The following is a 16,770-nucleotide window of genomic DNA, read 5'->3' as shown; positions in this document are numbered from 1 at the left end:
CAAGCTTTTTCTCTGTGGATAGTAGGTTCCCAGAAAACAAATCAGCACCCAAGGATGGGGATTCTATACCAGACCTCTATGAATGGGACAGTATTAAGTGGTTAGGATACCCTGAAGGCCTGCATTGATGAGCAATGAATTAAATTATTTAAAAGTTAGGAAACTTGTCAAAGCTCATTTGTTTCGGATGGGGGAGTTGGTGATGATGGGAGGCAGCCACAAATGAGGGGTTATAAATTGAAGGAAACTGAAACATGATAGCAGAAAAAGACCATACGCCCATCCGTCCAAAAATGGAGAATTTACCTGATAATTTTGTTTTCCTTAGTTTAGACAAATGGACTCAGGACCAATGGTTTATGTGCTCCCTTGCTAGCAGATGGAGACAGAGTCAGGTTTCAAAGCTAGATATACCCCTGCAGTGACCTCAGTTCTTCAGTATTCTCTTCAAAAAGCCATTGTAGACATATTATTGAAGAACTTGGATTCAACTTGATTAAAAAACTGGAGGCTGCCACTTACTTAACCAACATAAGTGCTGAAACTCAGTAATTCTATAAAGGCCCTGAACTAGGGATAGGGCAGCAGCTTACCCATATTTATTTATTTTTATTTATTGAGTTTTATAAACAGCCATTCGGTTTTGCCATCACAACACAGTTTACAAAGTTTCGAGGTTTAACAGAGTGATCAAACATTCATGTGCTTGTTAACATAGTTATTGGAGGAGTTATTAACATGGTTCAGTTGTTAGACTGCACAGGTTAAAATACTTGCTTTGGATTGCATCTAAATGTTTAGATGTGGCGGTAGTGAGGGGGGGTTATAACAGAGTATTCATATGAAATCGAGCTTTGCCTCATAGGCGATTCCCTGGCACCTCTCCTGGGCAGCCGTGGGCGAGATGCTGAGTCCAATCTGTCTACACTTAGGAAAACAAAATGATCAGTAAGTAATTTCTCCATTTCCTAGTGTGTAGACAGATGGAATCAGGCTCAATGGGATGTACAAAAGTTACTCCCAAATGGGGCGAGAGGCTGCCCATAGTTAGTACCACCTCGTAAAAGCTGCATCCTTTCGGGCCTGGACATCCAGGCAGCGGAACCTGGAGAAGGTGTGTAAGGAGGACCATGTCATTGCTCGACAGTAGTTTAGCTTCCGCCCAGGATACTGCCTGGGCCCTGGTAGAATGAGCTTTGACCTGAAGGGGGTAAAGGCTTCTCTGTCTCTACCTAAGCTGCCTCGATTACTTCCTTGATCCAGCGAGCTTTGGTAGCTCATGAAGTTGCTTCACCCGGTTTTCTTTCCCCCATGAAGAATAAACAAGCAATCTGTCTGGTGCACCAGCTCTAAACATTCCAGATACTGCACTAAGAGTCTGCAGACGTTTAGATGGCAATAAGGCAGTAGTCTTCCATGTCCTTGTGTCTATCTGGGGATGGTAAGGAGATGGATTGGTTCAGGTGAAACTCCTAGACTACCTTTGGTAAGAAGGAGGGGACGGTGCAAAGTTGTACTGTTCCTGGAGTAACTCGGAGGAATTCCTGACAAGACAGCACTTGTAGTTCACAGATGCAATGAGCCGATTGTGCGCCAAGTTGTGCATGCGTGTTTTACGCGGACAGAAGGCCGTCCCGCACTGCACGTACCGATGGACGGAGGGGGAAATGGCACAGCACCAAACCGCACGCAAGATGGCAGCGCCCTGGATCGCCACATGGAGAGTCCACTGAGCCTGAAGTAGGGCCTAGCCCATGGGGGGGGGGGGCTGCTCAACCCACTCAGAAACCCCCTTCCCTCGCCCGAACGGGATTGGGAATGATATTAGTACGGTGTGCCGAGCAACGAGACCGGAGGAAAGACTTAACGAAGCCCTTTCACATCTCTGGTTCGGAGGAGTTCTTCTCTACTTACCTGGTCTTAGCGCCTACTGGCTAAGTTGAGAAACATTCTCTGGCTGGGGGGGGGAGAGGGCATAGGCCTTCACCGCTGTGCTCGGCTTCTGCACCTGCTGCCTTTCAGCTGCTTCAGCAGCAAAGTCCACACCGGGAGCCGGCCACCGGACCAAGGCTCACCTCAGAGGGATCCTGGAAATCACCTCAGGAATGCTCAACTGGGGGAGGGATCCTTAGGTATCACCACAGGACAGTGAGGCTCGATCTTCTTTTCAAATTGAAGGTAACATTTTTTTCTCCTTTGGATTAGTGCTGCAATCCCACTAGACACTGCTGCTGGAGTGGGGATAGTGTCCACATCTGCTAGGAGACTGAGAGATACTGAATTGGCTAGGTCACTGCAGGGTTATATCTAGGGTGATGTCAGCTTTGAAACCTGACTGTCTCCATCTGCTAGCAGGGCCACACAAAATCCATTGGTCCTGAGTCCATCTGCCTACACACTAGGAAATCCAGCATTACAACTCCCATCACTTCCTTAGAGATCCCCTGTATTTATCCCATGCTTTCCTGAATTCGGATACTTTTTTTTATTCTCCACCACTTCCATTGGGAGGCCGTTCCACACATCCACCACCCTCTCTGTAAAGAAATATTTCCTAAGATTACTCCTGAGTCTACCCCCTTTCAACCTTTGAATGTCTCTCTCATCTCCCCTATCTCGCCTTTCCTCTAGGGTATACATGTTTAGATCTTTAAGTCTATCTCCCTACACTTTAGAATGAAGATCACTGAACATTGTAGTAGCAAGGTTGCAGAGGTATATTTGTTATGTTTTATTCTTATTATGCTGGATTTTTTTCCTTTTTATTATTGTGTGTTTATTCTGTTAACCACTTTTATAGTATATTACTGGGTATGCGGTATACAAATATGTTAAATAAATAAAGGCATTCCCACTGGAACTTACTTTCTAGAAATGTCCTCAAAGACACTGCTCTTCAGTAGTTGCTGCTGTTTCACCTCCTCCAGGTAACCAAAATCACCTTTAATTAGCACCCTCTGGAATAAAACTTCTGCCCAGTCTGGCACAATATCATAAGCTTCAGCAACAACGGAGGCCTAGAGAACGAAAGCAGATAAGACAGAGAGCATGAAGCACGGAAACTTCCCTGGAAAGATCTACTACCAAAATAGCAAAGGTTCTCCAGTGCCTTCCCCACTTCTCTCTCACTACAGCAAGGCAGCCCATTCATAAGCAGCAAAAACATGGTTATCATTGCAAGCATGGAGACATTTATTATCTTTCCATTTTCTTTCCTTGAAACTCGCTACACCAGTCTCAAACAGGTTCTCTCCTCCTACCCACAGATGATGGAGACAGAGGACACACCTTTTCTGTGACCTCATCACAGCCAATGACCTGACAAAGCAACAGAAGGAAAAAGGGATTAGCCCCCCAAATAACAAACTGAAAAATGTAAGAATTCAGGAGAATCCTCAAAGAATTCTCCCTTATGCTAAACAAACTGAAACAGAGGGAAAAACAACACCCAGTCTTCTCACCTAGGAAGAAAAGGACATTCTGCAAATCTGAGGCTTAATTATTGAAAAAAAACACTGCCACTGACTTTCTGGGTGGCCTTGGACTGGTGTAAGAGGATTCAAGAAAAGAAAATTAAAGGAAATAATAATTTTCTCCTTCCTAATCATCCTGCTATACCAGTCCAGACCCAAGCCCTAATCAACTTGGAAGACCCGGCTCCCTTCAGAACACTTTCCTCAAAAAACACATCCACCTTAGCTCGTATATCCAGCTTGCAATGCTTGGTGGAGGAATTTAAAGATGACCAAGGGGCCACTTGACGAATACTTTCTGGAGCAACCACCGAGGATTCCACCCATGTAGAAGCCTGAGCTCTTGTCAAATGAGCTGAAGAAATCGCCACATTGATCCATTGGGATAGAGGCACTTTTGAAGGTGCCTTTCCGTTATGTGAACCATCAATAACACAGTCTGACTTCCAAAAGAGATTAGTTTCTCTAAGATAACTGAGGAGAAAATGACAAACATCCAAAAGTTGCAGACATTTATCCTTCTCATGACATTCCTGCTTCAAAAAAGCTAGAAGCAAAACTATTTGATTTAAATGAAAGGGTGAAGTTACCTTGGGCAAAAAGGAAACAATACTGACTGCATAGAAAGTCAGGTATGGGTCTCTGCCATCAAAAATATCATCTCCTCGAGAGAGAGAGATCCTTTAAAGAATCAGGCTTAAGGGGCTCAAAGAGATGATCCACCAAGTTATAAAGCAAATTATTTATTGGATTTATATTTCACTTTTTCAGGCACTTCAAAACAGATTATATTTAGGAATTTTAGTTACCAAATTAAGCTCCTGCACAGGAACCAAGGCTCTGAAAGTGGACGAATATGCTTAACACTATTAAGAAAATGTGACATCTGAATTTGAGGCCACTAACACGCTTTGGACATGACCTCTAAAGCAAGAAACTGCTGCCACCCGAACTTTCAGGGAATTACAGTCTACACCTTTTCCAACCCTTTCTGCAGAAACAATGGAGAAATGGGCTTCTCTGTTTTCTATTCTTGAATCCTGCTACACCAGTCCAGTCATGTGGCTTATTCCCCCCTGCTAGCAGATGGAGGCAGAGAACACAGCTTTCTGAGCAACACATCCCAGCTACAGAAGCCAGTATTCTAACAACAAAAGAAGTGAACATAATCCAAAACTTGAAGAATTCAACACTGGGTCCTCTGAAAGAACACCTCTCCCATATCCAGAAGGGAGGAGAAAAATAACAAGAATAAACCATAAGAAGATAATGCTTCAACAAAACTGGAAAGATAGCTCTGTATATACACATTTGTACATAAGAACGTGGAGAGGAAGTGACGTCATCGAGAGAAATGAAAACCTAAACGTGGCGCTTCTCTCTCCGCCTTGAGAATCTTGTGCAATCGGAGCCTTCAGATATCAGTTTTTCGCTCTGTAGCGTGGCTGTTATCTGCCAGCAAAACGGAAATCAGTGGACTTCCCCCAATTTTCTTATCTAAAACATAGCAATGTTGCTAAGACAGAATATAGCAATGGTGGCACAGAAGAGGAAGTAAGCCCTGATGACGCAACAAATATTTCTTCGATGGACTTACCTTCATTTACTGAATTCAGAGACTGGTTTTGCTGCTTACGAAAAGACTGGAAAAACACAAAAAGGAATTACTAGGAATAACGAAAGAAATCAGAGAAGAAATAGCTAGTTTGGGACACCAAGTCGATGAAATAGATACCCAAAAGGAATATCAGGCAGAAACCTCTCCAGGAGCTTTGTACAGAACTTTAAGAGGAGAATATTTCCATAAAAGGAAAAAACTTACTGACTTGGAGAACCCCTGCCAGGAGGGGGAACCCTTCACTTCTAGGGCTTTCAGGAAAAACCTGAAAATGTCGATTGTGGGTCAGTGGTACATCGTTTTTGTAAACCATCTTAATATCTCAACAAATGTTAGGGATGGAGAAGTCCCTGAAATTAAATTGGATAGAGCCCATCGAGCCCTGAGCCAGAATAACAACAACCGGATAACAGATATAATTGTCTGCTTCGATAATTTTTTAATTAAAAAGAAGGTAGAAATACCTGCTAGAAAACAACTTGTTTGGCACTGGGAAGATCAAGAGATAGTTTACACCATTTTCTCCCAAGTAACCTTAAAGAACACGCAGGAACTACGTGATATTGAGGCTCTTCTGATAAAAGAAAACATTAAATATAAATGGCTGCATCCCTTTGGGCTGACTTTCTCCAGCGATGGTGTGTCCTCCTAATATCCACACAGTAGAAGAAGAAATTTCTCTTCTTAAGGCACAAGGATTTGTTGATCCCTCACATAAGCCAAATCCAGCTAGATATCTACCTCAGAGAAATTCCCGAAAAGGCAATGCATGGGCAAACATAACAGCAGACTCAGGAAGTTCTTCATCCTCAAAGGATTTGGAGTTTGCATTGACTTATTGCTCTTTTTTGCTCCTTTGTCAGAAGGCAGTGGACATAATCCTCGACTGATTACGCTCCCTGGGTTGGATAGTCAATCTGAGCAAAAGTCATCTTGTTCCTTCCCAGGATTTGTAATTCTTGGGAGTGTGTTTCGATACCAAAGTGGGGAGGGTTTTCATCACCGAAGACTGGATTTCCAGGTTGCAAGTGCAAGCTCGCAGTTTATTGCAGAAGCAAGTACTAAGGGTATGGGATTACTTGCAAGTTCTTGGGTCTATGGCTTCCACCTTGGAGTTGATGCCATGGGTTTTTGCTCATGAGGCCTCTGCAATCAGCATTGCTATTGTAAGAGCAGCTCTAAATTCTGCTTCCCCTTACAGAGTTTGCTCGATCAAGTCTATCTCTTGGTGGCTCATGCTGGACAAGTTAAGGCAGGGTGTGAGCTTGGAAATCCCAGCCTGGACGATCATCACCACCGATGCCAGTCTCTCGGGGTGGGGAGCAGTGTGCTGGAACCAGTCTGTGTAAGGACAGTGGTCGGCAGAGGAGGCCTCATGGTACATCAATCGCTTGGAAACAAGAGCTGTATGCTTAGCCCTGCAGGCGTTTTTGCCCCTGGTGTGGAGACAGCCGGTGAGGGTCTTGTCAGACAATGTGACAATGGTAGTTTACATCAACTGACAGGGGTGCACCAAGAGCCTGGCAGTGACTCAGGAAGCCCGAGAATTAATTTGCTGGGCGGAAGAACACCTGGATCAACTGGCGGCCTCCCAAATAGCGGGCACGGACAATGTGCAAGCAGATTTTCTGAGCCGGCATCAGCAGGATTCCGGAGAATGGGAGCTGTTGGAGGAAGTGGTATGCCTCATCCGTCAAAGGTGGGGTATGCCATGCATGGATCTAATGGTGACGATCCACAATACCAAGGCCCCACGATTCTTCAGTCCGTGAACAGAAAGAGGAGCAGAAGGAGTGGATGCCTTAGTTCTACCTTGGCCGACGGGGGTCCTTCTGTATGTGTTTCCGCCTTGGCCATTGGTCGGCAAGGTCTTGCATCGCATAGAAGTCCATCCAGGCGAAGTGATTCTCGTTGCCCCAGAGTGGCCGAGGCTTCTATGGTTTGTGGACTTAGTCAACCTAGTGGTGGACGGTCCATTGTGGCTCACACATCTACCCAATCTGCTACACCAGAGACCCGTTTGTTTGGATCAGGCAGATCACCTTTGTCTAGCGGCTAGGCTTTTGAGAGGGAGCGATTAAGGAATAAGGGTTACTCTGAAGGGGGTCATCTCTACCCTCTTAGTCTAGAAAAACTTCCACTTCTCTGGCATATGTGAGAGTATGGAAAGTGTTTGAGTCTTGGTGTATGGGGCAGAAGGTGGATCCTCATCGAGCCTCGGTGGTTGATGTTTTAGCATTCCTGCAGGAGGAATTGGTTAAAGGTTTGTCCTTTCCTTCAGAGTTCAGGTGGCGGCTTTAGGCCGCCTTTGTGGCAAAGTTTGGGGAGTATTGCTTGCAGTACATCTGGACGTTGTAAGTTTTCTTCAGGGGGATAAACTTTTGCGTCCTCCGGTTCAGAGACCTTGCCCGTCCTGGAACCTTAATGTAGTCCCTTAAGAGCATGTGTGCATCTCCATTCGAACCCATGAAGCAAGCTACTATGAAGGATTTCACTTTGAAGGTGGTTTTCTTGGTGGCAATTTTTTCAGCTCGTTGAATCTCTGAACTTCAGGCCTTATCATGTAGAGAGCCCTTTTTGAGAATTTCAGATGCGGAAGTTTCCATGAGAACAGTTCCGTCCTTTTTGCTGAAGGCGGTGTCCTCATTCCTCTTAAATCAGCCGGATTAATTTATGTCCTTCCTGACATTAGATCCTGTGATGCCTCATGCTAAAGAATTGCAACTGTTAAATGTGAGGCGTGCTTTATTGCACTACTTGAAGGATACGAACAGCTTCCGCTTATCGGATCATCTTTTTGTGCTATGGAGTGGAGTCAAGAAGGGTCATAAGGCTTCATGAGCCACCATTGCATGGTGTTTGGAAGAGGCTATTAGCTCTGCCTATATCTGTCAAAGTCGTCCTGGTACGGAGGAGCGAAGTGCGCATTCTGCTCATTTTTAGGCGGCCTCTTGGGCTGAGTGTCAATAAGTTACACCACAGGAAATCTGTAGCGTGGCTAGTTGGAAATAGTTACACACTTTCGTCAGGTGTTACCACTTAGATGTCCAGGCCCCAGAGGCCATGGACTTTGGTAAAAGTTACTTCGAGTGGGACACTCACAGTCCCACCCTGTTTAGGGAAGCTTTGGTACATCCCAGGAGTCTGGACTGATCTGGGTACATACAGGGAAAGGAAAATTGGTTCTTACCTGTTAATTTTCTTTCTTGTAATACCACAGATCAGTCCAGAGTTCTCATCCTCTGGTAAAAAAGGGGGAATTGGAGAGTCCGCTTGATCTGTTCGTGTGTTTTATCTGATGAATGGCACAAGTTTATTGTTAGTTCTACAAAGAGTTCTATCGATGCGTTTGGCATTATCAGGCTTCCTCTTCCCACTGCTCGTTCAGGGGAAATCAGTTAATTAAGAGGTTGCCTTTGTTCTTTCATCTGGCTTGGGTCAAGTTCAATACTGAGGGACTGCAGGTGGCACCTCGGGTTAGGTGTCAGTGTCAGTAAAACTTTCTGTCTCCATCTTCTGGAGGAGAAGCAAAACCCAGGAGTCTGGACTGACCTGTGGTACTACAGGAACGAAAATTAGCAGGTAAAACCAATTTTCCTATACTAAGCAATGGGTATTGCTGAAGCAATGTTGTATGAACCGTATGACCTTACCAGCTGTTCTATGGCAGTTGCGCCGCTTTGGGTGTGACTGTACCTCTATGGCACCAAGCACTTTTAATACTCTGAATATATGGAAAGTTTGGAGAGATAAATTTGTAGGATCCAGGGAGTATTTTTTTTCTACACATTTATTTCATAATATCTCATTTTCTCCCTGAATTCCTTTGCAATCTTTTAAAGCCTGGAAAGATTGTGAGATTTCTCGCATGGAAAATATTTGGGAGGCTGGGATAATAGTTCCTTATGAAATATTACACTTGAAATATAATCGTCCTCAATCTAAATTTTTTTCTTATCAACAATTATATCATTTTTTGCAATGTAATAAGGTGGGATCTCATTTACTTCATGGGAAATCTCTTTTCAAGGGAATTTCTGCTAAGGCAGATAAGATGAAAGGAATTATTTATAAATTATAGGTGCTGTTGAATTCTAGATCTAAAAGATAAGCCTGCTCATGTTCGAGCTTGGGAAAAATATCAAGGCCGTGATCTCCTGGAAGATGAATGGAATGTAATATTTGTTAGGTCTAAGATTTGCAATCCACAATAGGACATCACCTCCTATCCCATGTTGTTTTAGTTTTCTTAGAAGCATCTCATCCAAACAACACTTTCTTCACCTAGCTGTAAGTCCTAATTTCCCAGGAGCGTCCTGAATTGGTATAGCAGGATTCAAGGAAAGGAAGTTAACAGGTAAGAAAATGTTTCCTCCCTCATCATCCTTCTAAACCAGCCCACACAAGTAGGAAGAACCAAAGCCTAACTAATCTGGGAGGTTGGAAGTAAGGGCTGCACACAGGACACTGGCTCCATAGGCTGTGTCCTATGTGAGAACATCCAATATGTAATGCTTAGCAAAAGAATGCAACGACGACTAGGTGGCTCCTTTGCAAATATCCAGCAGAGCTATGGCTACAACTTCCAGCCAGGAAGAAGACTGAGTGATAAGTGAGTGGGCCTGGAGCTTGATGATCATTAAGCAAATGGGCTGAAGAAATTGTGACCTTATCAATTTTGCCAAAGTCACTTTAGAGGCTGCTTTGCCTTTGCGTGGCCCTTCAAATAAATCAAACAACCTATCCATTCTTCAAAATGAGTTAGTGACCTCCGGGTATCTGAATATGCGGTGGTCTTCAAACAATATCAAAGACCTGTTACTGCTCAGACACACTTTTCTGGAGAAGGTCAGCAGAAAACTGGCCTGATTCAGATCAAAAACAAAGACCACCTTAGGCAAGAAGGAGAGAACCAGATGAAGAGAAACTGAATCCACTGAGAATACCAGAAAAGGATCCCTACAGGACAAAGTCTGAAACTCAGAAATATGCCCAGCTGAACAAATCACCACCAGAAAAACAGCCTTTAGAGAACGGGCTGAGCCATGTTTCAGAGGCTCAAAAGAAGAGGACAGCATGGCTTTCAGAACCACACTGAGATCCCTCTATGGAATTATCGGTCTAAACGGAAGACTGTCATCCGTTGAAGAGACTATCTCTTCATTCCCTTAAGAAAATGAGCAACATCCAGATGAGAGGCAACCGAGAATCACTGAACTCTACCCTATAACAAAAGAGAGCAGCTACTTGGATTTTTAAAGAATTCAAAGCCAGATCCTTACCTAAACTCTGCTGAAGGAATATCCACTTGCCATGGAGACATTGACCATTCTTTACAACAAAGAGGCACCAAACTCAAACATAAGCCTTAGAGGTAGATTTTTTTTGGGCGTTCAATAAGGTAGGGATTACTAAGGAGTAACAACCCTTTTTTTTGGTAAGAGCTAGACCATAAGATAAAATAGAGGTAGATCTTCCATGATGACTGGACTCTGAACAAAGAGGTCTCAAGTTCCTGGAAACCGAAGTGGAAGACTGATCTGCAGTCTTACCAAATCCACATATCAAAGTCTCTTTGGTCAATCTGGAGTCACCAAGTACACTCAAACAGTCTCCTTCTCTATTTTCTTAAGGTTCTCCCTATCAGAGGCCAGGGAGAAAATATATACACCAGCTCTCCTGTTGGCAATGGTTGGACCAAGGCATCTATTCCTTTAGTGCTGAGTTCCTGCAGCAACTGAAAAACGAACAAACTTTGGTGCTCTTGCGAGTTGCCATAAGATAGTCTTGTGGAGTGCCCCAACAGTCCATTATCCTCCAAAATGCTTCTTGACTGAGCTTCCATTCACCAGAATCCTGGAGATTCCTACTGAGAACTGGTTTGCATGTTGTCCTGTCCTGCAATATGTGCCAACAGCTACAGAAGATTGGATTCCTCAGAAACCCTTGGACTCGAGTGCCCCCACATCTGTTCAGGCAAGTCACTGCTGTTGCACTGTCAAAGAGCAATCTGACTGACTTTCCCTTTACCAAATGAAAAAACTGCTCAACCTTATAACGCTCATTTTCAGCCTGATGATGGACCAAGAGGCTTACTGTGACCAGCCTGATGATGGACCAAGAGGCTTACTGTTACCAGATCCCCTCAGCCATTTGATCTGGACAGTGTGCATCCAACAAACTGGCATCCATGGTAATGATTATCCATGAATGGGAGGGCGATTCCCAGACTCACACCTGTCATCAAATTCTGAGGTGTCATCCACCAAGAAATGCTTTCTTACCTGAAGAGGTAAAGGAAAGAGATGCAGGTAATTCTGAGTCTGAGGCAACCACAGAGAGAAGACTAAAGGGGACACATGTGAGCTATGGACCATGGGACTAGATCCAAGGTGGCAGCCAGAGAGCCTAGCAGTTGAAGATAATCCCAAGCTCCGAGCCAAGAACTTCTATATTTGTCTTACAGTCTCAAAGTCAGAAACCGAAGTGGTATCTTTGTATCAACTAGAGCTCCCAGGTATTTCAGAGTCTGGTGAGGAAGAAAACTGCTGTTTGTGAAATTGATAACCAGCCCAAGCTTTCTAAAACCTGGATTACTCTGTTGGATGCTCTGAATGATTCTTGACAGGACTTGGTCATCAAGATACGAATGAATCATAATTCCCTCCTTTCTCAAAAACATTGCCGCCGCCACCATGATCATCTTGGTGCAAGTGCTTGGAGCTGTGGCTAGACCAAAGGGTAGCACTTAGAACTAAAAATATTGCCCTAACACACAAAACCAAAGAAACTTCGGATTGTCTTCTCTGATGGGAGTGTGAAACACCACTTCTGATAGGTCCACAGATGACATGAAATTGCCCTTCTGTACTGCAAACAGCACCAAAGTCTCCATCCTGAAATGAGAAATACAAAAACTGTGGTTTGCTCCCTTTTAGATTGAGACTAGGCCTGAAAGATCCATCCTTCCTGGGAATTGTAAAATAAATGCTCAGACTCTAGGATCTGAACTACTCAGGCTGAAGTTAACTAATCCTCCTGAAACAACTTGGCCTTGATGTGCCAATTGTCCAGATAAGGATGCACTAAGAAACCCTCTGTGCAAGGAAGTTGCCACGATCACCATCACCTTGGAGAAGGTCCTTTCAGCCGTGACTACCTGAAGGGCAGTGCTCTGAACTGAAAATGCCTGCTCAAAATGCAAAAATAAAGGAATTTCTGATGATCTTTCATGATGGAAATACAAAAATATTCCACCAAGAGATCCAGAAACTTCCCCGTCTGATAGTCACAATGACAAAGTCTCCCAATGGAAATGGGGCACATGTAGACACCTGTTCCTACTTTGAGATTCAAAATTGGGTGAAACGGCCTATCCTCCTTTCACATCACAAAATAAATGGAATAGTGCCCCTATCCTTATGCTTTAGGTGGTACTGGATAGACATTCTCTAACTGTTTATGCCTTTCCAGGGTAGTCCAGAAAAACAGGCAAAGTCACCTGCCTATTGGAAAGGACCTGCTGAATCTTACTAGAGAGCTGAGGGGCCCTTGACACATTGGTTCTAGATCTCTTAGCCCTTCAAAAGGATTGATTCAACTCAGTTTGGACCTATATCTTGGATGACCACCCCGGTCGCAAGTTGGGGAAGGGGGGAATCATTGGAAAGCTATTGTTTACCAGGTTGTATATTTATTGTAAGCATATTGTGCAATTGTTTTGAAAAGTTGTCTGTTGCGTAATGATAAATAAAAGATAAAAAAAAGACTGATTCATCCCCCCAAATCTATTAAACTCTGTTGGAAGATTGTCTACCTGGCCAATACTGCCAGGCTTCCTCAAACTGACCTTGGTTGAGCCCTATCTTTTGGAAATTTAAGAGGTTTAGAATCCCCTGGATTGTTTTTTACTAACTTCTCTAGATCATTGCCAAACAAAACGTTTCCCCCTGAAAGGAAACTTATTGAGCTGGGCTTTAGAGGCTGCATCACAGTATTCTCTGAGCCACCATCACTGAAGGCATCAATTGGGAGGCAATTCTCACCAGATCTTAAAATGTATCTGCTACAAAGGCCACATTGGATGCCAACCTAGATGCATCCTGACTCTTCCGAAGCTGTTGAAGCTATCTTATCAAGATCGGAGGTACATAGCCTCACAAATGGAAGCTTGGATTGCTAAAATCATGAATGAGAATGTCAGCTTCAACCTGAGTGCCCCCCTCTAATGGGATGGTTAACTTATATTTCACTGAAGTGTCCACGTTTGGGATCCAAAATGAACTTAGTTTTTGGGTACTTGCCAGGTTCTTATGGCCTGGATTGGCCACTGTTGGAAACAGGATGCTGGGCTTGATGGACCCTTGGTCTGACCCAGTATGGCATTTTCTTATGTTCTTATGTTTGCTTACTTCCAGAGGCAAGAGATACAGCTTGATCATTACCTTGCACCCTTCTAGCTTCTCTTCAAGTGACTCCAATCTCCCAACACCATATGCTTAAGCCACTTTGTGGAGAAGGAAAGCCTTATAGGTCCTCCTTCAGAATCTGCCACGCAGAGGGAGGACACCCCCGGTACAATAAGGGAGGCAACATTCTCCTTAGTAAACAAATCAATTACTTGTAAATCATCTTCCATACATAATTCACTCTCTTCACAAGATTCCAGTATGCTTTCCACAGTATCCTCTTCAGCTAGGTCTCCACTTGAGCCCAGGGGAGAGAAGAAAAAATCAAAATCCAGCTCCAGGGTTTCCCTGGACAACCTAAGGTACTTGGGAGCCTCTTGAGATACCACTGACAGAGGCACTGCTGAGGCCTCGCTCTGTAAGGCTGGAAGAACCTGCTGCATTTTTCAGAGGATCTCCTCAGAAAGCCTGTCCTCACAGTAAGGAGGAACCACCTCTGGCCTTAGGAGATCCCAAAGATTTAGCTGAGGTTTCTGCAAGCTCCCCCCGCAGCGATAGCTTTTCTCTTACATGCTGAACTGCTGCAAGGACTATAAAGACAGCCTCTCTCATTCCCATGGAACAAACCAGAGACTCAACTCACCTCCCAACTATAGGAGTGGCTGAAAGCAGTAAACGAGCCATGGCAAAGGATAACAACATTACAGACTGCCATTTTATCCTTTCCTGAAAACAATCTCTGCACAGACAGGGGGACTGAAGGGAGATCCGATGTAGCTGAAAGATGGGGGGGGAAAGAAGAAAAAAATGAAGGAGGAGAGCAAAAACACTAATTCCAAGGAAGTCCTGTTCCCCTCCACTACCTCAGGGCTTAACTAGGGCCAAGAGTTAATTCAAAGATCGGCTCAGCAAGGGAAAACAACTGGAAACTGCTGTCCTAGAGCTGCAGAGACAAGGAATACTCGCCTTTGACTGAGCTGCACCTTCCTAGGCACTGGTGAGGCCTGGGCTCTCTCTCCATCATCTGCTGCTAGAAGAGAGAACCCTCTCTTCTGACCTGGGGTCGCAGGATGCTAAGGAATTTTATTTATCTATGGAAAGGGATATGGATAATCCTTATTTCATATTTAATTGCATCATTCGTTTAATTGTAATGTGGACCGATATTGCTGGAACTGGCTAAGAATTTATTTAAATAAGTTTGTACCAGATGAATAAATAAGCAAGCTGGCAGGTACCCCTGTGGCATCCTTCCTCCCTCCTGTCCTGGTACAGCAGGACATCCCACACCCCCCGTGCGCTGCACACTACCTGATGAAATCGTGGAAGGGCAATAATGCAGTCCATCACGTCATCGGAGCTGAGGTTTATCAGTTTGGTTTTATCGTCATTGTTCAAGAAATGTAACTGAAGAGTGATGAGCTTGGTTAGTCGAGAGCATCGCAGGGACTGCCGGACGCATGACTCCTGCCATACAGGTAGCAAAACAGGGTAAGATTGTCAGACAGAAGCACCAACAAGGACGTAGGGCATTGTCAGTACCACTAGCAATACAGTGCGTCCCTAAATACTGGAAGGACAGCACCTCCAGCAGTACTGACATTCCCTTCCTACTCTCCTGCAGTGAGTCAGATTCAAATAACTGCAATGTAATATATACAACGATTAAAAGAAATGGGTAAAAAAAGAAAGGAACAAATTATAAAATAATAAGACAGGTATAAGTACAGGTTATAGAAAATACAGCATCGGGGACATGTCTCTGGACAGGTTTCATTTCTGGCCTGGTGGAGGGATACCGCATATTCTGCTGCTACAGCTGCTATTTCTCCTCTTTCCCCACGGTTATAAAGAGCTTTTCCTGCTCAATGTTTACAGCAAATCTTTGATTTTCTCACTCAGCTTTGGAAAATGTGGATTTCGGGTATCTTTGTACTTTGCACAGAAGAGGAGGAAATGCAATTCTATTTCTCCAGTGTTGCATTGCATAGGGTCTGGTTTCAAGTTTCCAGTTTCGTTTTTGTCTGCATCTTTCTATTTCTACTCCGGTGCGAGCCTCCAAAAGTGTAGCCTCTCCCTATTACTGTAGTGCAAGCAGTGGAAGAGTAGAACAACGCTGGCCCTCTCCTAGTACTGCCCTGCAGTGTCAGCAGTGGAAGGACAGCACAACGCTGGCCCTCTCCTAGTACTGCCCTGCAGCGTCAGCAGTGGAAGGACAGCACAACGCTGGCCCTCTCCTAGTACTGCACTGCAGTGTCAGCAATGGAAGGACAGCACAACGCTGGCCCTCTCCTAGTACTGCCCTGCAGTGTCAGCAGTGGAAGGACAGCACAACGCTGGCCCTCTCCTAGTACTGCCCTGCAGCGTCAGCAGTGGAAGGACAGCACAACGCTGGCCCTCTCCTAGTACTGCCCTGCAGTGGAAGGACAGCACAACGCTGGCCCTCTCCTAGTACTGCACTGCAGTGTCAGCAATGGAAGGACAGCACAACGCTGGCCCTCTCCTAGTACTGCCCTGCAGTGTCAGCAGTGGAAGGACAGCACAACGCTGGCCCTCTCCTAGTACTGCCCTGCAGCGTCAGCAGTGGAAGGACAGCACAACGCTGGCCCTCTCCTAGTACTGCCCTGCAGTGGAAGGACAGCACAACGCTGGCCCTCTCCTAGTACTGCCCAGCAGTGTCAGCAGTGGAAGGACAGCACAACGCTGGCCCTCTCCTAGTACTGCCCTGCAGTGGAAGGACAGCACAACGCTGGCCCTCTCCTAGTACTGCCCCGCAGCGTGAAGGACAGCACAACGCTGGCCCTCTCCTAGTACTGCCCCGCAGTGTCAGCAGTGGAAGGACAGCACAACGCTGGCCCTCTCCTAGTACTGCCCTGCAGTGTCAGCAGTGGAAGGACAGCACAACGCTGGCCCTCTCCTAGTACTGCCCCGCAGCGTCAGCAGTGGAAGGACAGCACAACGCTGGCCCTCTCCTAGTACTGCCCCGCAGCGTCAGCAGTGGAAGGACAGCACAACGCTGGCCCTCTCCTAGTACTGCCCCGCAGTGTCAGCAGTGGAAGGACAGCACAACGCTGGCCCTCTCCTAGTACTGCCCTGCAGCGGAAGGACAGCACAACGCTGGCCCTCTCCTAGTACTGCACTGCAGTGTCAGCAATGGAAGGACAGCACAACGCTGGCCCTCTCCTAGTACTGCCCTGCAGTGGAAGGACAGCACAACGCTGGCCCTCTCCTAGTACTGCCCCGCAGCGTGAAGGACAGCACAACGCTGGCC

General features: G+C 45.3%; 1 protein-coding gene across 1 annotated transcript in view; it reads right to left on the bottom strand.

Moving 5' to 3' along the window:
• The window catches only part of LOC115074851 (spatacsin-like), an 87,723-nt gene that overhangs the window by 2,303 nt on the left and 68,650 nt on the right, over nt 1-16,770 (bottom strand). The window contains 2 exon segments of the mRNA XM_029574775.1: nt 2,866-3,017; nt 14,811-14,966. Coding sequence (XP_029430635.1) covers nt 2,866-3,017; nt 14,811-14,966 — 308 coding nt within the window.

The sequence above is a fragment of the Rhinatrema bivittatum genome, chromosome 13 (genome assembly GCF_901001135.1).
Source record: "Rhinatrema bivittatum chromosome 13, aRhiBiv1.1, whole genome shotgun sequence".
Classification (NCBI taxonomy): Eukaryota; Metazoa; Chordata; class Amphibia; order Gymnophiona; family Rhinatrematidae; genus Rhinatrema; species Rhinatrema bivittatum.
Note: the sequence above shows the minus strand (reverse complement) of the source record. Positions and strands in the feature narration are given on the sequence as shown.